This window comes from Mus caroli, chromosome 7, assembly GCF_900094665.2.
Source record: "Mus caroli chromosome 7, CAROLI_EIJ_v1.1, whole genome shotgun sequence".
NCBI classification, from domain to species: domain Eukaryota; kingdom Metazoa; phylum Chordata; class Mammalia; order Rodentia; family Muridae; genus Mus; species Mus caroli.
Window position 1 is genome coordinate 54,953,670 of NC_034576.1, and position 23,155 is coordinate 54,976,824.

General features: G+C 39.9%; 1 protein-coding gene and 1 pseudogene across 1 annotated transcript; both read right to left on the reverse strand.

The window, feature by feature from the left end:
* Positions 1-5,935: 5,935 nt before the first annotated feature.
* Ccdc179 (coiled-coil domain containing 179) lies at positions 5,936-9,976 on the reverse strand. The gene is made up of 4 exons (XM_021169037.1): positions 9,890-9,976; positions 9,115-9,159; positions 7,731-7,835; positions 5,936-6,094 (listed from the first exon to the last, which is right to left on the reverse strand). The coding sequence occupies exons 1-4, from the start codon at positions 9,932-9,934 to the stop codon at positions 6,086-6,088; spliced, it is 204 nt and encodes a 67-aa protein (XP_021024696.1). The 5' UTR covers positions 9,935-9,976; the 3' UTR covers positions 5,936-6,085.
* Positions 9,977-18,625: 8,649 nt separating this feature from the next.
* Positions 18,626-23,155, reverse strand: part of LOC110297940 — an 83,312-nt pseudogene continuing 78,782 nt past the window's right edge.

Below are 23,155 nucleotides of genomic sequence, written 5' to 3' on the forward strand. Positions count from 1 at the left end.
TAAAAATGGAGAACTATTTGCAATGCAAAGTATTTCTATTCTCAACCCTTTCATTCCCTTGAGATGAAAGCTGTTCAAAGGAGTATTCCATGGTGGTTTTATGGTAGAAAACTTGGAGACTCTTTCTGTGAATCAGATATGCTTATTATCTAGGAAAATACTGATGTACCAGGGTACAAGCTGGTTAGGTCTTCTAGCAGCCTGTTAGGACATGGGGTTTTCCCCAGTTGTGACACAAGCCAATGTGTGCCTAGTCTCTTCTTTGACACAACCGCTTCATTCTCTGTCTTGGTTAGTTTTGTCAACTTCACACGAACTAGAGATATCCCAGAAGCGGTAACTGCAATTGAGAAAATGCTTACATCAGATTGTCCTTAGTCAAGCCGGTAGGGTATTCTTTTGACTGCTGATTGATATGAGAGAGCCGAGCCCACTGTGTGTGGTGCTACCCCTAGTCCTGGGTGTTTACAAAAGCCGACTGAGTAAGCAAAGAGGAGCAAGTCAGTAAGCAGCGCTCCTCCAGTTCAGACCCCCAGATTCCTGCTTTGCGTTCCTGTTCTGACATCCTCTGTCCTAGAGTGTAACCTGAAAGCTGTAAGCTGAAATAAACCTTTCCTTCCCAAGTGGCTTTGGGTCATGTGTTTATCACAGCAGTAGAAAGCAGAGTCAGACATTTCCCAACTTGGAGGATAGATAAAACTTGCATTTGGTGTTGTTTGCTGTTCTAGGCTTAAGAAAGTCTGCTTTAGAAATGTTTTATTAATCTTTTCTGTAGGAGAAAATGCAGGCATCACCTGGCAGTCAGCCTATCTGGCACACTGAGCGTCTAAATAAGAAGCATGGCACAATATGCTCTTGAATATTTGCCAGGAACCTCCTGGCCTGAGGTAGGGTATTGGCAGGGTCACAGAGTAGGACTCTGGTGATGGCTTTAAAGTCTGAGGGTCTTGGGGCTTTCTAGCTCCCTAACAGTACTGTAATGCTGATGATAACTTCTAAAAAGTCCTAAAGACTTTCCTGCTCTTTCTGAGAGTAAAGACTGCTGGCTTAGGTGATTAACACCTGTAGCCTAACAGAGGAGGATTAAGCAATGCAGCCTTTGTTCTATCTCAGCAGGAACTGCTGGGCTCTAACATTCAGCCTGCTAGACAGAAGTCACAGGAAGAAAAGGGACGCTTAGGAAAGTTATGATAGCATTTTATTACTAAGTTGTAAAATGTTTCCTATGAAAGCTAGTTAAGAGGAAAAGCGAAGAAGTGGGGAAAGGCAAAAATTTTACTCTCTAGATTCCACTCATCTTTTTGTCCTCAGTACTTATCCATCTTTCAGAATGCATGATCACATGCCACAAAGTTGATCACATGTTCCCACAAAAAATCAAATAAAAAATTGAAGTAGAAGTTTACAACAGCGAATGTTTCCATGCATATCCGTTAGGAGTAATTATCTGGCTAAACATCCATCACCTGTCTCAGTTCCACAGGTTCACTGAAGGTTTAAAACCATAACTAAGTTATTAGTGAAGTTTTGTATAGATAAACCCAGTCAATATTTTATCTTCTGTCCTAGCACCTATAACAAATTGTTAGTTCCCTTTTTATTACCTTTGGTTAATTGTTTTACAACCTCTTGGAATGTGCTCTGAGTAGGAGAAAGTCTGGTTACCATCTTAGAGCAATTAACTGGTGACACTTTGGAAGACTGGCAGAGTTCTCATTTCAGCTTTGACTATAAGAAAAGGACCTAATAGCAGTCCCATTCTGAAAGAGCTTAATAATCACAGATATAATTTCTGGAATTCTTATAGGATCACCATTAAGACTTAAGTCATCTATTTTTCTATGTAGCATCACTACAAGATAGTACATCTTCGTGGATCTGCAGAGATCTGTATCAAAGGGGTGTGCTATTACTTAGTGATTGTTATATATGTTTAATAATAATAGGAAATGCATATTAATAGCAGGAATCTTTCCTAGAATGAATCCCTTACAGCCTTGCTTAATAAGGGCACACCTGACACAGATTATATAATAATCCGAAGCAGACCATTTCAGGATGATCACCTGCTAGTTATTAGCTTGTCTCATTATGGCTCCTAACAAATATTCCCAAAAGTCACAACACTGAATTCTGGAGTAGTATTGAATAGCAGGTAGCTGGCCTGTTGACCAGTCTACACTCTTCCTGGCTCCTTTTTATGTGCTTCTCTACAGAAAATTTATTAGCACTCACTGTCTACTCTGACGTAATGTGCTAAGCAATCACAGTTAATAGGCTTCCACTGTGTACGTAGTTGTTCACATGCATTAAAGCAGACACGGTTCTCTTGTCTCTGAAGTGGTTCATCTCCACAACATTTACAGACTCCTCTGTCTGTTGGTGGATGTCCCAGAAATGACTGCAATGGCACTTTTTAGGTATACAAATAAGCTTTTTTATGAACTATAAACATTAGCATACTGAGCAGTCTATTTCATTGTGACTGTTCTATATATACAGGGCATTATACTTTGTTCTCATCTATACCTGCACCCCACTACCCTGCCCCCCCCCATCTCTGGTTGGATGCCTTCCTTTGTCAGCTCTATCCTGTTGCTTTCCTCTGCATTCATGAGAACATCTCTTTGAAACACATATCTGGTAATAAATCTTGATCATAGTTGACTCCTTGCTTGTGTCCACAATGTAACTAAGAGCAAGATCTCTCTACTTCGTTTTGTCTGTGGTTTAGCTGTAGACACAGAGAAAATTCTTTCATCTTTCCTCTTGAACCATTGTGACCTTCAAAACATCCCAAACCCAGAATAACCAATAATCCATGACTGAGAGATTAGTGGTTTAAAAATGTATTGGTTCACCTTGTAGGATCAGAATTGAGTCAGTGGGTCAGTGATGGACCTTGACCAAGACTGTATACCTCTTGCCTTCTATTTAAATCCAGATCTCATGTTAGTATTCCAGAGACAGCTATAAGGTCATTGGACCATTTATTTATTTGTCCCCCCTCTTGGCTCAGCCATTTGCCTAACTATTCTTCTGCTTTTTACTGTATTTTTCTCTTCAATTGGTGTTGTCAGGATGAGTGGCTGTCTTTGGGCCAGGCTTACATTTCAGTTTATTCCATTATCATTTAAGCATGATAGAATGAAGGCAGACATGATGCTGGAGAATTATCTGAGAGTTCTACATCTGAATCCACGGGGAGTAGGAAGAGACAGTGAGCTATTTGGTCAGGTTTGAGCTTCTGAAACTTCAAAGCCCACCCACCAGTGACACATTTCCTCTAACAGGGCCACACCTATTCCAACATGGCCACACCTCCAATAATCCACTCCCTACACATCTATGGGGACCGTTTTCATTCAAACCACCACAGTGGTGAAGTATAGCTTGCAGATGCACCTAGGACTTAGGTTCTCCATAAAATGTCATACAAAAATTTACCTCTACTTGATAGCATATCTGTCATTGTATGTTTTACAAGTTGAGGAAAATTTCAACTTCTTCACAGTCTGTGGTTAGGGTGTGTAAACGGTTGCTATAGTTAATTTGAATGGAAGCATTGTCTTTTCACATGCTATATTTTAAAGTCAGTGTTGCCTTTTCTTCTATGTTCATGTGGTGTGTGTGTATGTGTGTATGGGTATATGTCAAGGCTGAGGCATCTTTCTAAATTGCTTCTCCACCATATTTACTTATATATTAATTAATTGATTGATTGATTTTGAGATAGGGTCTCATTAAACCTAGCAACCACCTTTTCAGCTAGACTGGCTTTATGGTTTTGTTCATTTCTATCTTCATGACTCAGCATGTTGTGAGCCCCCCCCCCCCATTTTCTTTCCTCCTTTCAGTGTTTTTAGACATTTGATTTTTGAAGTCATCTGAGCATGTTTGTATTTAAGATCCTTTGGCATATAACGTTTCACCTAAACAAAGTTTGTAAATGGACCCACAACAGTGCATCTCAGTCTTCCTGATCTGGTCTCAAAGGCAGTAGCCATTTTTTTCAGTCTTTATCTTTGCTTTCCTTTGGATAATTTATGAAGCTTTACTTATTGTATCTTTGGTTTTGCCAACTTATGGGTTTGTCTCTGTGCTAATTTCTTTTAGTAAAATTTTAAGTTTCAATTCTGTTTTGATTCTAACAGTTCTGACTATTTCTTTTAGGTGTCTTTTATTTCCCTTCTGTCCATGTTCCATGCTTCTCACTGAATTCTTAAATGCATTTAGAAAATGTCTAAATTATATCTAATCTATTTCTTTTCATATTTGTGTCTGTGTGTGTCCATTTCCCCATGTTATGCACAACCATGTACTGCACTGTGACTCTAATAGTATTTTCTTACCAGCTATTGAATGTGGTGAGTGTTGCATAGCTGGAATTTGAAGTCTTCCTTTTGAGTGTTACTTTTTCTCTGGTGGGCAGTTATACATGAGTAAGTCTGGGTCTAGTTACCCATCTCTCTCATGATTTCACCTGAAAGCATTTGTTATTAACAGTCAACCGTGGTCTGCAAAATCTTTGTTTTTGTCTTAACTCTCTCAAGAGGGAATGATTACAACCATAATAACATTATCACAAACATTGTTGTAATAAAACGTTATATTGTTTTATTATGTTGTAATAAAAATATTATTAGTTGTGGTGGTTAATCTTTCTCTAATTTATAAGTGCAGCTTATCATATATGTGTGTGTACAGAGAAAAGCATAGACTTTGTAGCCTCAGTACCAAGTGCCCTTCCAGATGTCTCGAGATCTTACAGTGCCTCTGAAGTGGTAAGGGGGCTGGTGAGTTCCAAACTTCTTTTTTTTTTGTTTTTTTTTGTTTGTTTGTTTGTTTTTTGTTTTTCGAGGCAGGGTTTCTCTGTGTAGCCTTGGCTGTCCTGGAACTCACGCTGTAGACCAGGCTGGCCTCGAACTCAGAAATCCGCCTACCTCTGCCTCCCGAGTGCTGGGATTAAAGGCTTGTGCCACCACGCCCGGCAAGTTCCAAACTTCTTGTTAAGCTTCCAAGACCAGGTCTTGGAGGGCTGCTTACTTGGGAGTAGCTTACTGCTATCATTTAACTCCTCTATTGCTAGCTAAATGCCATGTATAATCAATAAGTACTGTGTGTGCTGGCTGGTAGGTGAGTGTCAGGATTGTTGAACTTACAGTTAGTCTGACCTCTATAGAAGGACCTTCATGGAGAAGACAGGGTAAAGGAAAACACTGTTGAGCTGCACCCTGCACATTTGTGGTTCTGTGGTTACAAAGCATTCAGTACAAGCAGTGGTATATTGTAGTTACCTGCCTACTTGTCTCTCTTTGGAGTTTTTCCCTACACCACCAGCTAAATCAGACTTCCTGGATTCTTTCTCTCTCTCTCTCTCTCTCTCTCTCTCTCTCTCTCTCTCTCTCTTTCTCTCTCTCTCTCTCTCTTTTTAGATTTATTTTTCTTTATTTACATTGCAAATTTTATCCCCTTTCCTTATTTCTCTGAAAACCCTCCATCCCATCCCCCGCCCTCTTGCTCACTAACCCACCCACCCACTCCCACTTCCCTGTCCTGGCATTCCCCTACACTGGGGCATAGAGCCTTCATAAGACCAAGGGCCTCTCCTCTCATTGATGTTCCACAAGGCCATCCTCTGCTACATATGTGGCAGTATTGGACTTTAAGTGGCAATTTTGCTTATATTATCCCTTTATTTTCAGTATCAACCTAAATCTTTGTAACTCTAGATGGGGTTGTTATCCTATTTTTCTCCTATTATCAAAGCATAGCTCCCAATGTTGAAATAAGCCATACATTCAATTCTAAAAATTTAAGCACAAATATATTTTCAAAATCTTTGCATATTATTTAAGACACTAGTTTACTATGGGGGGGGGAGAAAATCAGTGATGAGCCATGGTACCTAATAAAATTCAGAAGCCCACAGCCTGAATGTTACTGCAAGCTCAGTTTTTATTTTGCAGAATGGCCACACATTCCTTTATTTTTCAGATGAAGTTAAGCCATGAGCCATTGGCCAGTATCAGAAGTCCACACATATTTTGGTCTGGAGTGTGGTTTCTTCTAGAAGACTCCAAGCTTATGTCCACTATGAAGAAGTAGAACACACAATTAAAATGCAAATGCAATTGAAATTCATGTAAGAAAAATTCATGTGACCTATTAGTTATCTCCCTCTCGTGATTGAGACCTTCCTATACAAAATATATTGCATGCATCAGTTCTTAGTAGCAACAAGGACATCCTGCAGTATGTCTATATACAGTCACTGCAGTCAGTATATATATCCAGAAAATTAGATAGTTTCTATTGTTTAAAAAGTGAGTTGGCCAAGTGAGATGGCTCAGCAGATAGAGGCATTTGCTGACAAGCCTGACATTTTGAGTTTGATTCCTGTAACACACATGATGGAAGGAGAGAATCAACTTCTACAAGGTTATGTGTTTATACTTTGGCACATGCATGCTTATCCAAAGATATACACTCCACAATAAACAAATCAAAGTAATTTTACATTTTAAACTGCATTATCAAGGAATAAGCATGTGGTGGAACCTTGACTGAACATTTCTAAGTGAAAGGTACCACCCCTCCTAAGAGCTCCTCGCTGGCTGATTTCTACCAGGTGACAACTTGCTATGGACAGTGGGTAGAAACGGTGAGAGGTCAGAGTATTCCTCAGTCTTGAGGAAGAGATGGACATGCTAGATGGAGTACAGAAAACATATGGATGTGAAGTGCATGATACTGATAAAATAGCAGCTAAACATTTATATAGGAAACAATCATTGCTTGAAAACTGCCAGGGCTCACTGGGCAATAGAAAGCAAAATAGATAAAAAATAAAAATTAAAAAAAATAGATTTTCAACCAGAAGAAAAGTAATTCTGACACTGGAGGAGAGTGACAGCTCTTTGAGATAACCAAAAGACGGTCAAGTCAGAAGGCCATCAGACTTCTGCTGAGCCACAGAATGTAGTTTAATGCTGTTCTAAGAGGCTCTTTTATGATAGACTGCATTGTAAAAGCATTTAAATCCCAGTAAAGATGTATCAAGGGCCAGAGATAGCTCAGACTTAACAGTTTTAGCTCTTAGATTTCCAGTACCCTTGTCAAGTGGCTCACCACCACCTGTAACCCCAGGGCATGTGACAGCCTTTCCTGGCCTCTGTGGGGATTTATACACACATGGCATACACTCACACATAAGACATATACATATAAAAGTAAATATGTGTATATATGCATATATAATATATATAAATATATGTATGTATAATATACGTATATATTATATATTTACATATATGCATATGCTTATGTAAATATGTGTATATATAAATATTTATGTACACACATATATATACTAAATTACAATCAGTATAGAGAATTTTCTAACATTTTAAGTGTTCAATTATAGGCTAAATAATTTTAGGAGATTTCGTAACTCATGTTTTTAAATAATGGGATCAAAGATTTAAGTGAATAAGCTGGACAAAACAACAGACCATATGGCTTCGAAGATCAACTATGTGTCATTATCAGGAGATAGTTTCTAAATAAATGTAAACAATGGGAATTTGGTGAGAGGAATTTTACACGGTCTCTCCAGACTGGCATTCCAACTTCTTCCAGAGAATATTAAAGAGCAATCAGATGCATTAGAAAAGAGGTTGTCAGGAGCATGCAAACACTGCCCATTGCTGTGAGAGCCACATGCTTACCAAGATGCCTGTATCTGGAATTGGGTTAGGCCTCGCGAACCTTTTCCCCAATTTCCTCTTCTCTTTCTGTAGGTTTTGCATGTGATTGATACGTTTTTCCACAGACTTAAGGAAAATTGAAAACAAATAGAAGCAATCAGAACATATAAAGCCAACATGTGACTCATTTTTGGCTTGTGTCAATTAAAACGATAAGAGCAATGCATAGTCTACTTAGCTGGTAGAATAGAGGTAGGGGGAAAAATCACAAAGCAATCCCCCAACCCCCCCCCAAATGTTTTTTTTTCCAAATTGTTATTCACAGATGGAGAAGAACCACACTGTGGCATCAGGAGTGGGGCCAGGGATTTCTTCACTCTTGATACCCACATCAGCAGCATGCATGTGTTCTATAAATTGTGGCTCATGGCCATGCATTTTCAATTTTATTTTTAAGTACAATTTCATTAAAAATGTTCAGAGAAGTTTTATATATAGATGTAAGAAAATGGGTCCATTATTTAGTCTTATTACTTGTCTTATTTCACACACATCTTTTTAAGTCATCATTGTATGGCATCTATGAGTACCAGAGGCACAAGGAATGGAAGCTGCATAAAGAGATGCCACAGAGTGTAGAGACACTTGCTGATGGGGGAGTGAGTGTGATGCTTTGTACGCAATGGGGCAGTCCTCACACCAATGAAGAGCCTCTTTTCTCCATGATCTAAACATCCTCTTTCTGGGTAAGTAAGCAGAAGAACTTTTGGGCATGGGGAGGAGATCTGTACTCAAATGCTGGTCATTAAAGAACAGTGTTGAACTAACCCAGTGTAGCAAACAAGGAAAAGGAATAATGCTTTGTCCCATGATAAAATATTAAGAAGCAATGAAAATAAGGGAACTACAATTATACACAGCATTCAAGACCAAGGAACCAACACTAAGCTTTGTGACTCCAATTTATAACATTCAAATTCAAGGAAATGTCAGCAGTACACTTAAAGAGGCACACACAGCCATGAATTGAAAAAAAAAAAAGTGGCTGGAAAATGGTATTTGAAATAATGTTTATGTTTTTGAGAGATGAGGGGAGGTAAGAGAGGGAGGTGGCCTCTAGGTGGATTTGGAAACACAGTGTTTCAAAGTCTTAAGTATAAAATCTGTTTTATTACTCTATTTTATAATTTATATATGCTGTACATGTTATATATATGTATGTGTGTGTATAGCCATATATACATGTCTATACATATATACATGTCTATGTATATATCCAACATTTTCAAAACCTTTTATACCAGTCTCAGGACCCCAGATTTCTGAGAGATACATTGAAGAGATGTCTAATTAATGATCATCACACATGCAGGCATAAGCTTAAAACAGTTGAAATAAAATTTACCTGCCTGGTAGAAACATCTGAAGGATGGTGCCTTCGTGGTCCTTCCTACATAGTAAGAACACACACAAAGTCAAAATAATGTAGGAAGGAAAGCCCATTCCTTTAAAATCTGTTACAGCTATAATTGAAGGCAAGTAGGACAAAAGCACAATCAAACATAAATGAAAGAGGGTGGAGCCACATGGGGGGGCATAGGGCTGGGTTCACCCAGAAATAAAAGACGTACAAAAAACAAGAAAGTGTCACAATTCAGTTGAAAAATTAATTTCCAGCTGCTAATCATTGTCCATGAGGAAGCAAGCATAGTTTATACCATGGCTCCCAAATTAAGGAAACTGGAGCAATTGAAGTCATGGAGCACAACAATCATGACTGTTCCTTTATGAATCCCACCTCTCCCGCTAATAATGAGTCTCTTAAATACTTCTCTTCCCAACTTTAATCCAACTTGAAAGTAAATCTCCACTCCATGTGTCAGCATCTAGAACTTGACTGAGCCCATGTTCCTCATTTCTGCAATTCTTACCCAGCCCTCTAGGGTGGACCAGTACACCAGTCAACAAAATTGATAGATCAGGTCCAACTGATCTATCAATCCAAATTGATCCAACTGTGGTTCTTTTTCATCCTCAGTAGTCTTCTTATCAGCCTAGGATCTAGTCTGTTCACTCAGGACTTCTAAATCCCAGTCCCCAAGTTGGAACCTTGCATGGATGGAGCTGACGGCATGGGGTTGCAAACCTAGGGCAGAATATAAAGACCTCAGAGAACTCACTGGGTAGACTTGTGCAGGCTCCTCATCCTTAACTCGAAGGCACATGCTGCAGAGCTCTAAGGTGCCCTAGGCACCTACTGCCTAAAGTGCCACTCATGTCTCTCAAGCCCTGACCCTCCTTGCCATCACAATTCTCTTTATTTTCTCAGCTTGAGCCCCGCCCTTTCCCTAACGCCAGTGTCCAGGAGGCTGAGACATAGCTGACTTTCTACAAACCTCAAGCTGCTATACTTCTCTGTATATTTTGCCATGCACTCCAAAGCCACACACACACACACACACACACACACACACACACACACACACACATACCACCTCCATGTTTTGTAGTGGAGCCCCTGGCTAGTGCATCTAACTCAGAATCCCTGTTTGTCTCTTCAGTCTCTGCCGTTCTGATTCTGAATTCATTTTTCTCATTTTTCCCATCATGATTTCCAGTTGGACCAGCACAACTCTCTATATTCCTATGCCCTAGGATTTTCAGTGGGAAATGGGCAGATATTGGGGAGGGACTTGAATATGGCTCAGCCTTTCTGCTAAGGTAAGTCTTCAGAAGAGCTCTGCATTTCTGGCCTAATAGGCATTTCCCATTTACCCTAAGCAGACTTCTCTCGAAATTGTTCACTCTAGTTTGCTTTTTAGTTTCCTTGATAAACTTCATCTGGTGGTTTAATGGAAATGACCTCACATAGGCTTTTATATTTGCATCCTTAGTCAGCTGATGAAATGTTTGGGGATGCTTAGGGGCTATCTGTCTGTTGGAGTCTGTCATTTGATGTCTTAGGGTTTCTGTTGCTGTGATGAAATATCATGACCACAAAGCAAGTTGGAGAGGAAAAGGGTTTTTTTGCTTAAACATTGATGGAAGTTTATTGTTTAATTTAAGGAAGCCATGGCAGGAACTCAAGCAGGGCAGGAACCCAGATGCAAGAGCTGACGCAGAGGCCATGGAGAAATATAGCTTAATGGCTTGTTCATGGTGAATCTGTAAGCTACCCTGCTTTCTTATAGTACCCAGGACCACCATCCCAGGGATAGCACCACCCACAATAGGCTGGGTTGTCTCCCATGAATCACTAAGAAAATTCCTTACAGATGGATCTTGTGGAGTAATTTCCTCAACTGACAGCTTTCAGATGACTCTAGCCTGTGTAAAAGTGACACAAAACCGACTAGAACACTGAGGGTTGGCTTTGAGGTTTCAAAAGCCCATATCAGCCCTCCTCTGACCCCTCCTTTCTCTGTTTCTGCCTGATGTTTGTGGATCAGGATATAAAACTCTCAGCCACTTCTCCAGCATACTCATCCTTGCCTGCCTGCCTGCCTGCCACCATGCTCCCTGTCATGATAATAATGGCCTAATGCTCTGAAACTGTAAGCCAGCCTCAATTAAATGTTTTCTTTTATAAGAGTTGCCTTGTACTTGGTGTCTCTTCACAGTAATAGAACACTAACCAAGACATACCATGACCACTTCCAATCTGAGCCAATGCCCTGAGTAGACCTTGGGTGCTGGGTGTGGGGACCTAGTGCCACAACATCTAGAAGCAGCTTGACTCCCAGGTGCTCTAACATGCCCAGGATCACAGGATTTCAGAATCTCAGAGGCAGCTTGACTACCAGGAGCTCTGACATACCCAAGGATCTCAAGATCACAGAGACAGCTGAACTCTGAGAAGTTCTTACACAACCAGGATCTCAGGATGGACAGGCTCCAGTAAGAGACAGCAAGGACAAGTAGCACTAGAGATAACCAGATGGCAAGAGGCAAGCACAAGAATATAAGCAACAGAAACCAACGCTACTTAGCATCATCAAAACCCAGTTCTCCCACTACAGCAAGTCCTGGATACCCCAAAATACCAGAAAAGCAAGATTCAGATTTGAAATCACTTCTCATGGTGATGATAGAGGACTTTAAGAAGGATGTAAATAACTCCTTTAAAGAAATACAGGAGATCACAGGTGAACAGGTAGAAGACTTTAAAGAGGAAACATAAAAATCCCTTAAAAAATTACAGAAAAGTATAACCAAACAGGTGAAGGAATTGAACAAAAGCATCCAGGATATAAAAATGGAAATAGAAACAAAGAAATCAGAAAGAAAGAGAGATAGAAAACCTTGGAAAGAGATCAGGAGTCATAGATGCAAGCATTACCAACAGAATATAAGATAGTTTATCTGGTCTTGATTTAACTTTGGTACTTGGTATCTGTCTAGAAAGTCATCCATTCCATCTAGATTTTCCAGTGTTGGCAAGCCTTTGTAGTATGATCTGATGACTTTTTGAATTTCCTTAGCTTCTGTTGTTATGTTTCCATTTTCATTTCTGATTTTGTTAATTTGCATACCATCTCTGTGCCTTTTAGTTAATTTGGCTAAGGGTTTATCTATCTTCTTGATTTTCTCAAGGAACCAGTTCTTGATTTTGTTGATATTTTTGGATTATTCTCTTTTTTTTCTAATTGGTTGTTTTTAATCCCCAAGTTTGACTATTTCTTGCATTTTACTCTTCTGGGGTGTGCTTCCTTCTGTTTGTTCTGAATCTTTCACGTCTGCTATTATTTGTTGCTAGTATAGGATCTCTCCAATTTCTTTTAAAGGCATTTAGTGCTATGAATTTTCCTCTTAACACTGCTTTTATTATGTCCCATAATTTTGGGTATGTTGTGCATTCATTTTCATTGAAATGTAGAGAGTCTTCTGTTTCTTTATTTCTTCCCTGACCAAGTTATTATTGAGTAGAGAGTTGTTCAATTTTCATGACTATGTGGGCTTCCTGTTGTTTTTCTTGTTGTTGAAATCTAGCCTTAGTCTGTAGAGATCTGATAGAGTGCACGGGATTATTTCAATCTTCTTGTATTGCTTGAGGCTTGTTTTGTGTCTTATTATATGATTAATTTTAGAGAAAGTTCTACAAGGTGCTGAGAAGAAGGTATATTCTTTTTGTTTTGGGGTAAAATGTTCTGTAAATATCTGTCAAATCCATTTGGTTCATAACTTCTATTAGTTTCACTGTGCCTTTGTTTAGTTTGTTTCAATGACATGTCCATTGGTGAGAGTTGGGTGTTGAAATTTCCCACTATTATTATGTGATGTTCAATGTATGTTTTGAGCTTTAATAAAATTTATTTTATGAATGTGTATGTCCTTGCATTTGGGACATAGATGTTCAGAATTGAGACTTTGTTTTGATGAATTTTTTCCTTTGATGAGTATAAAGTATACTTCCCCATCTCTTTTGATTACTTTTGATTGAAAGTCTATTTTATTGGATATTAGAATAGCTACTCCAGCTTGTTTCTTGTGACTGTTTGCATGGATAACTTTTGTCCAGACCTTTACTCAGAGTTAGTATCTGTCTTTGTTGCTGAGGTATGTTTCTTGTGTGCTACAGAGCGATGGATCCTGTTTATGTATCTAGTCTATCAGCCTGAATCTTTTTATTGGGGAATTGAGTCCACTGATGTTGAGAGATATTGATGACCAATGATAATTTCTGTTATTTTTGTTGTTGGAGGTGGTATTATGTGTGTGTGTGATTCTCTTATTTTTGGTTTGTTGTGACTTGATTAAGGTCTTGTGTGTTTCTTGTGTGCTGTTACCTACCTTGTGTTAGAATTTTTCTAGTATCTTCTTTAGGCTAGATTAGTAGAAAGATATTTAAATTTGGTTTTGTCATGTAATATCTTGGTTTATCCATCTGTGATGATTCAGAGTTCTGCTGGTTTTAGTTTTCCAGGCTGGTGTCTGTTGTCCCTTTGCATCACAATGACATCTTTCCAGGGTCTTCTTGCTTTTAGTCTCTGTTGAGAAGTCAGGTGCAATTTTGATAGGTCTGCCTTTATATGTCACTTGGCCTGTTTCTTTTATGGCATTTAATATTCTTTCTTTGTTCTGTACATTTAGTGTATATTATGTGTCTGGATGATTTTCTTTTCTGGTCCAGTCAATTTGGTGAGCTGTTGGCTTCCTGTACATTTATGGCCATTTCTTTCTTTAGGTTAGGGATGTTTTCTTCTATGATTTTTGTTAAAGATGTTTTCTGGCCCTTTTAACTGGGAATCTTTACCCTCCTCTATTTCTATTATTCTTAGGTTTGACATTTGCATTTTGTCCCAAATTTCCTGGATGTTTTGGGATAGGAACTTTTTGTACACTTTCCATTTTCTTTGACTGATGTGACAGTTTCTCTCTCTTCCATCTCTTGTATTCTGTTGGGGATGCTTGCATCTGTTATTCCTGTTCCTTTTCCTAGATTTTCCATCTCCAGAGTTGCCTCCATTTGTAATTTTTTTTATTGTTCTTATTTCCATTTTTAGGTCTTTAACTGTTTTGTTCAATTTCTTCACCCGTTTGATTGTATTTTCCTGTATTTCTTTAAGGAATTTATTTGTTTCCTCTTTAAGGGCTTCTACCTGTTTGCTTGTGATTTCTTTAAAGGTGTTATTTATATCCTCCTTAAAGGTCTTTATTATCTTCACAAGATGGGATTTTAGGTCAGAATGTTGCTTTTCAGGTATTTTAGGGTATGTAAGGCTTGCTGTGATAGGAGAACTGGGTTCGGATGGTGCCAAGTTACATGGGCTTCTGTTGTTTTTGTTCCTGTGCTTACCTTTCACCATCTGGTTATCTTTGGTGTTAACTGGCCTGGATGTCTGGGATTGGTGAAGGCCTCCTGCAAGGCAGGTAAAGCTGTGTGACCTAGTTTAAAGCAGGCCTCTTGGCAGGCAGGCAGTGCTGTCTCTACTTAGAGCAGGCCTCCTGTCTCCCTGGTTAGAGAGGGCTGCCTGTGTCCCTATTTTAGAGTAGTCCTCCTGGGAGACAGGCAAGGCCTAATTACTTTTAAACTTTAGGCTGTGTGTTGTGTTGAAGTTTTCCTGATGAATATAGCTATAAGAATGGGTCCCATGTAAAGTAATACCAGCAGAAGAATGGCTTTGTAAGTGTATGTTCTGTGAGTTGTAGAGGGACTTGTGCAAGTAACGGGTTAGTGCTTTGTTAGTGTAGTCTTTTATTAAAATTGTTTTTCCCCATGCTGGGGAGTGTACTCAGGACATGGCATGTTCCTGGCAAGTACTTCACTACTAGCAAGGCTGTAATTTAAACACAGTTTCTTGAATTTTTTTTGGTATGATTATCAATAAATTCTCATTTTACACTAAACTTATATGTGAGGTTTTCAATCTTCAATTCACTCCACAAACCCCATAAGAAATTGCCAGTGTATCCAGGTATCCATTTTTCTATTTCTACCAATTATTGACATGCAACATTGGTAAATATATTAAATATCTTTTATTTATAATATAATTTAATATATAATAATTATATGGCAGAATTGTATGTTTTCTTAAACTATAGTTAATTATGGAATCTTGGTTACAAACATTTTAACTGATTGCTATTCATTGTACCTGTTTTGACTTGGCTAATTATTCTCTCCTGTCAGCAGTATGTGTGTGCATGTGTGTGTTTATGGGTGTGTGTAGTGGATATGTCCATATATGAATATGCTTAATGTATTCACACAGTGTTAGGAGACAGATGTAATGTCTAACATATTTTACTGTTCATCTGTACCTTTAAGTTTTTGATAAAACCTATCTCACTGAAGATGCAGAATACTGATTCTTAGCTAGTTAGGTTCTAGACTCTGACTGTCTTCACCTCCCCAGCATGTGCTGTCACACCCAGCTTCTTATATGGGTTCTGGGGTCTGAACTCAGGTTTCCATGATTGCATGGCAAGATACTTTACCCCTACCCTAAAGAATGTTTCAGTTCTTATGCCCAGATTACATGCTGACTGGTCAGCATGCCATGTCGTCTTCAAATTTGAGGTTAAAGTCTTCAGGGAACAGAGATGGGGTGGATAACTTTCTCTGGAGCACATCCTTTACCTTGATCATGCCTAGTTTTCATATCCATTCTGTTACCCTGTGTTTTTTTTTGGGGGGGGGGAGGTAATTGAGTCCATTGAGGTTGAGAGATATTAATGACCAATGATTGTTAATTCCTTTTATTTGGTGGTGGTGGTGGTGGTGGTGGTGGTTCTCTCTCTCTCTCTCTCTCTCTCTCTCTCTCTCTCTCTCTCTCTCTGTGTGTGTGTGTGTGTGTGTGTGCCTGTCTCTCTCTGTCTCTGTCTCTGTCTCTCTGTATATATGTATGTGTACTTCCCTTCTTTTGGTAAAATTATTATGTAAAATTATTTATTTCCTGTATTTTCTTGGGTGAAGTTATCCTCCTTGAGTTGGAGTTTTCCTTCTAGTAACATCTGTAGTGCTAGATTTATGGACAGATACTGTTTAAATTTAGTTTTGCCATAGAGTTTCTTGTTTCCTCTATCTGTGGTAATAGAATGTTCTGCAGAGTATAGGAGTCTCATCTGACATCTTTGGTCTATTAGAGACTGCAAACAATCTTCTCAGGCCCTTCTGGCTTTTAGAATCTCTGTTGAGAAGTTGGGTGTAATTCTGATATGTTTGCCTTTATATGTTACTTGGTCTTTGTCCCATGTTTTAGATTGGGGAAATTTTCTCCTGTGATTTTGTGGGTAACATTTTCTAGACCTCTGAGCTGGGAGTATTCTTCAATTCCTGTTAATTTTTGGTTTGGCCTTTTCATGGTGTTCCAGATTTCCTGGATGTTTTGTGTTAGAAACTTTTTAGATTTAGCATTTCTTTTTATGTAGTAATTTCTTCCATCATACCTTCTAGACCTGAGATTCTTTCTTCCATGACTTGTATTTCGCTAGTGATGCTTGCCTCTGTAGTTCCTGTTCACTTACTTAAACTTTTTCATCTCTAGGATTCCCTGTTTTCTTTATTACTTCTATTTCTATTTTCAGGTCTTGAAAAGTTTTATTTACTTCTTTTAACCGTTTGTATTTTACTGGATTTCTTTAAGGAATTTGTTTATTTCCTCAATCTCTATCATATTGATGAGATTGAATTTAAGGTAATTTTCTTGTGCTTCAACTATGTTGGAATATCCAGGGCTTACTGTAGTATGATAGCTGGGCTCCAGTGGTGCCAGATTGCTCTGGCTATTGTTGATTGTGTTCTTGCACTGGCCTCTAGTCATCTGGGTTAAGAGTTATTATAGATTTAATTGCTGGTTTCTGAGTTTATCTTTGTTAGATGAATTGAGTTTTCCCTTGGTTTCTGTTTTCTCTCTGTTCTTTTGGCCTGAGTGGCCTGGAGTTCTGGTCACCACTAGGAGGCTGATTTGCAGCCTATGTGACATTTAGGATTTTGGGGAACAATGTTGACTCTGGAGTTACAAATACCTGGTGGGTACCTGCTTGGTCTCTGAGGTACCTAGTAATGTATGCCCTCCAGTAAAACAAAAGTCTTCTGATGAAATTACTGGCCAGAATATGGAGCCCAGGGGATGTCATGCTGTGTTGGGTACACTCTAAGGAGTGTTAGCTGGTGGCAAGTTGTGGGTTATCTGGGATCCCTAATAATAGCTTAGCCTCTGGTAAAGCAGAAGTCTTTTTCCAGAGTTCTGGTCTAGAATATGGAGCCCAGAGGAGAGGGTGCAATTGGTAGCCACTGGGAGAATTTTAAGGAGTGTTGGTGGGTGGTAGGCAATATCTTTTTTTCTTTTTGTATATTAATAATCTCAATTCCCCAATCAAATGAAACAGACTAACAAAAAAAAAAATAACAACGGCAACAAAAACAAAAGCAAAAAACACAGTCCCTAGTCAGTTAGATTCCCCAGCTGGTAAAAAACATTTGCCATGTATATTTGACTACTGCTGCCCAGGGCCATGCTTGGGTCCATGGTCCTGCTGCAGCTGGGGGATGTATTAATGTTGGTGGCCTGTGTTACCACTGAAGGTCATGCCATTGTGTCTAGTTTGTGCTCCCCCGCACCCCCCCCCCAGCCCACCGCCAAACTATGTTGACATTACTGTCCTGTACTGTAGTTGAGGGCTATGATGCTGTCCATGGTTCTTGCTGTTGCAGAGGGCCCAGCTGATGTCAAAGATCTGTACTGCCACCAGAGACCATGTGGATGTCTGTGGTCCATGCTATTGCCAGAAGCCATGTAGAAGTCCATGATTGATGGGTATTCCACCCAACTGTAAAGGGAAAGGAAGCTACTTTTGCTCTGGTATGCAGTCTCTCAGTGGAGAAAGAGGGACAGAGAAAGCTTCTGTGATAACCCCTGTCCACCCACCACCACCACTACTACCTCAGCCAGAGTAACAGCCTAGGCAGAAAGCCATTGAAGAAACCTCTTAACAATTGTCATAACGATGCTGAAATGTGACTCTTCACAACTGGTGGCTTCTGGCTTGGGTGCATGCCAGGAAGGACACAATTTTCTTTAAGAGGCTAGCCATTGGGAATTTGACTATGTTTCCATGAGTACATGGGCAACACAGTTGAACTTTCTTCTCTCTTCTTTTTTTTTGGGGGGGGGGCAGTCCACAAGGGTGGGGGTGTAGTCTCCCTCAGCCTTGAAGCAGGCTGATCCAGACTTTGACCTTGTTGCCACTAAGCAGGAGATTATCTAGGGTAGAGCCTTCTGACCTTGATGGAAAAGAACGAGGCCAAGACAGAAAGGTTTGTCTTGGCCTCGTTCTTTTCTCACCGTCTGATCTCTTTCAGCCCCAGCTCACCTTTCAGGGGAACCCAGTTCACATGGCCGCAGGCGGCTACATGGGGGCAAATATGGAAGGACTGGGAAGTGAGTATGATCTGGGTTTATGATGTGAAATCAATATGGTGTGTGAGATGTCTTAGTTCTCCACATATTCACACTCTTAGCCCAGGGCTTGGGCAAACTGTTATCATCTTCATCCTCACATAAATATTTCTCAATAACATCCCGGGCACTATTGCTGATGTAAGTGTTGTGGTGGTGCTGTAAGGACTCAATTTTTTCAAAGCCACCAACTTCCTCTATCTGAAAACAGAGCCTTTTCTTCTCCTGTAAGTTGTCTATCTGGAGGAGATAAGAAATGGTATCAAGGATGATGATGACATCCATGTCTGGGACAGTGAACAGTCTCAGCATTGGCTCCAAGATGCCTGAGTGGGCAAGCAGAGTCAGCTGGCACTGAGAGTCCCCTGTTGCAATTTTAGCCATGGTGCACACCAGCTCTTTCTGGACTTTTAATTGTGCATTCCATAGTAGGTCTACCAAGACAGGCAGCAAGTTACACAAAATCAGCTGCTTGATGTGGTGTCTGGGCCCAGAGGCCACAGCCATGTTGCTCATGGTCCAGTCAGCCAGTGTCTGGATGGAGGACCAGGTGCTTCAGGACCTGGCCCAACACCTTCAACATGCCAGCATCAATGACCATTTGGTACATTCATCTGTTCCAACCACAATGTTGCCCATAGTGTGGAGACAAGGGGTCAAGACACTGAGTTCTGAGCTGGTCATAAGCTCTACAAGCCTGTGCAGGATGCCAGTAGTCACCACATGATGGATGTACTCTTTGCCCCCTCAGTCAGGTAGTAACCTGTCCTGAGGGTCAGTCAACGGGGTCTTCAAGGGAGAGAGAGGGGACAGAGGGGCAAGAGACATGAAGAATGAAGACAAGACTGTCTGATCAATTCTCTAGTCATTGTGGAAAAGTACCAACTTGTAAGTAAATAGCCCAAGATGGCTGCAGAGATGAAAGCGGCTTTCTGCTAGGAATTGGCTCCCAACAGGTTCCCCTTTTTAAGCTCTTCAAAAGAGAAGGCTGGGAAAACTTACGGAAACCATGCCTGTCTTAGATTGGAACAGACCCTAGCCTCCCTTTCCCATCTCTGGACACTCAACAGCCTTTTTTTTTTTTGGTTGAGCTCCTGTCTTAGATTGAGACCTCCCAATTAGGGCCAGAGGCCTTGAGGTGTTCTCCTACCAGGCATTGACTATCTGGTTTAGTGCATAAGTTAAGGGCTATTCCTCATTGGTCTTGATGACAGAGGTTTTGGAGTCCTGTACTTCAGCCTGTGATAATGGACCTGTATGAGTTTCATTTGAATAGTGCTGCAGACGGACCTCAATAGGGGTTCCAGTTATAGGTGAGAGCAAGGAGTTGGCTCGGATGGGTGACAGACACCGACCCAGAGAGAATGTGTATCTGAATGTATTGTCTCCAAATGAGTACCAGTCTTATAATACAGAAGAAAAACAAGAAAGCTAGGTGACTACATCCACCAAGGTACATCGATGCATAATGGTTCTTTACACAAAACAAAGAAAATTCATACATAAAAAGATGGCAGGAGCCAGGCCATGTTTACAACTGAGAGTAGGAACACCCTCAAGATAAATGAAACCACTGTATGTATCTACGCATACACGTATACATTTTTTATTTCAACCTTCATTATAATGAGTAACATCCATTTGCCAGAGGCTGTTTGGTATCAGCCCCTTTGGATTTATGCCCAAATGAGGAACTGGTAAAAGTGTAATACATGATCTACATTGTTTGACAATTTGCCTAGCTTGTTCTCTGATAATTTTAAACATGATCTTTAAAATTTGGGTATTAAGGTGATGTAACTCATTGGCCCTTATGGCCTGATCCAGGTTAGATGGCATCTGATAAAGTCACTCTGGCTACAGAACTGGCTCGATCTGCCTTGTGATTTCTCTCAGAGAGCGGGCCTGGTAGTCCAGTGTGGGCTCTCAGGTGTTCTATAAAAAATTTACATTTTCTCCTCAAAATTACTTGTTGGCACTGTAAAAACAGATCAGCTGCTTCTGAGGAGTGTTTTATTTGCACAGCAGTTTTTAGCAGAGAGATAGACTGAGCTAAATATGAGCTATCTGTGTAAATATTTATGGCTTGATTCAGAAATGCTTGAAACACAGCAATAACAGCATGCAATTCAACCAATTGAGCTGACACTGATGATGTAGCAAAGTTGATTCCCTGACTTGATCTTTAAAGGCATAAGCAGCTGTTCCTAATGAGGAACCACCAGTGAAGACTAGCAATGCTTTTTCTATAGGTGCATGTGCGGTGCGAGACAGAAAAATGAATTCATAGCGATTACAAAACTGAACCAATTTGTCTGGCAGATAATGATTATCTGGCCAGCAAATGAGGTACATGCAATAGACCAAACGTCAGAATTTTGCATAAGCCAATCAAGCTGATGGCTTGTATATTGTTGCACTATGATATCAGGGTCTTTTACAAAATATTTCTATTATCTCTGCCTAATATAATCATATCAGCTACAGCCACATAGTACGGATAAAGAACATTCTTAGGAGATAAGGGAAGATAAGCCCATAATATGGGTGCAATTTGGCAAAAAACTGCAGCAGGAGTTGATTTGGTGATAAAGGAAATAGAAAGGCTTAGAATAATTACTATGAGTTACAAATTGGGATGGAATAGCACTCTCAACCTTCTGCAAGGCTTTTCTACCATCCTCTGTTAGAGCCCTGTCAGACTTTGGGTCAGCATCTCCCTGGAGAATATCAAGCAGAAGCTTCAACTCTCCTATAGTAAGTTTTCAATATGGACATAGCCAATTGATATCTCCCAATAATTTTTAAAAATCATTAAGTGTTTTAAGGGAATCAGTTCTAAAAGTGGCCTTACTATTAATAATATGTAGAGCATTAATCTGAAATCCTAAATAAGTATAGGGATCTTGTAACTGTACTTTTTCTGTTGCTATTTGTAACCCTGCAGTCTATAAAGCTGTTTTAAGATCATCAAAACACTAGAGTACCTGTCTTCCATCTTTTCCTGCTATTAAGATATCATCCATGTAATGTCATGTAGATTTGTTTCCATATGGTTCTAATGTCATCTATGGCAGAGGTCACAACTATTTGGCACAAGGTAGGGCTATTAGCTATACCCTGAGGCAAGACCTTGCACTGATATCTCTTCATAGGTTCTCTAAAGTTTATAGCAGGAACACTAAAGGGAAAGTGCTTTCGGTCTTCAGGATGCAAGGTAATGCTAAAAATACAATCTTTTAAATGTATAACTATCTTATAATAGCCCAAAGGTATGGCCACAGGTGTGGGCATCCCAGGTTGTAAGGCTTCCATCAGAATCATTGTCACATTAACAGCCCTCAAGTCTTGTAACAATCTCCACTTTCCTGATTTTTTCTTGATGACAAATATTGGGGTATTCCAGAGAGAGTTACTCTCTTTTAAATGTCCTGCCTGTAATTGCTCCTGCACTTTGGCAGCTTGTAACTTTTCAGTGTGAGGGACCACTGATCTACCCAGATGGGTGAGTCACCCTTCCAGGTGATGGGATCAGCACAATGCCCTGGGGGTGCAGCTGAATCAACAGCCCCCATCAAAAATACCCTATGCCTCTTCTTCCAGTGTTGGCAAAGGCCTCAATAGGATGAGTAGTCCCATCTTCATTTTTCCCCTAAACCTTTCCCTGGGGAAAACCCAGAGTTTATCACCTGAGCTGTGATTACTTCACTGGGGCTGCAAATAATCAGTCCAAACTGGGATAACAGATCTCAGCCCCAGATTAATGGGAAAGCCCGGGATGACATATGGTTGTATATTTCCTGTATTTACTTCTTTATCTTTCCACTTCAGCACCTTAGAGCTTTGTTTTAGATTTTGACTTTGGCCAATACCCATTTAAAATGTAAATGAAGAAAACATCTAATAAGAAATTGAAAAAAAGAAAGAAAAGAAAAGAAAAAAAAAAGATTTGTCAAGGTTAGGGCCAGAGGCCAGATGGCAGGCCAATCACTTTGTTTTATAATAGTCACATAGACCCCTGTATCAACCAAGCCTCGGAATACCTTTCCATCAAGCTGTACTGTCATAATAGGTTTTTGTTTAACTATAGGTTGCACCCAGTATGTATCAGAAGAACCAAATCCTTGATCCCCTCTCTTAGGACTCTTATACTTGTGATTAGTAGGGAGCAATGGAAGTAACAACAGCTGAGCTATCCTCCTTCCCGTGGGGATGGTGACTATATTATGTATTGCCTTGGCCATTACCTTAATCTCTCCTTGATAATCATTGTCTATAATACCAGGAACAATTTGTAGTCCCTGCATGGTAGGTAGCACTGCTTCTTCCCACTATCAGACCAAACACATTTGGATAGAGCGGTCCGAACACTCTGGTAGGGAGAACCTGAGGTCCCATTTCTGGGGTTAGTACTGTGTGGGTGGCAGAACTGAGGTCTAGTCCTATGCTTCCTGGGGTTGCTCAACTAAGTTCTGAAAGGGGTGGTTGCTGCTCGTTGGCATGAAGCTGACCACCCCATAAGCCTGTTTTGGCTTGTGTTGG

Bases quoted from the DNA above. Each gene is read 5' to 3' on its own strand.
- Ccdc179 (XM_021169037.1), bottom strand. From the start codon at position 9,934: ATGTGCCTTCGAGTTAAGGATGAGGAGCCTGCACAAGTCTACCCA. The intron at 9,160-9,889 runs GTGAGTTCTCTG...CTTACTATGTAG, and splicing joins AGCCTGCACAAGTCTACCCA to GAAGGACCACGAAGGCACCA. The intron at 7,836-9,114 runs GTAAATTTTATT...ATTTTCCTTAAG, and splicing joins CAGATGTTTCTACCAGGCAG to TCTGTGGAAAAACGTATCAA.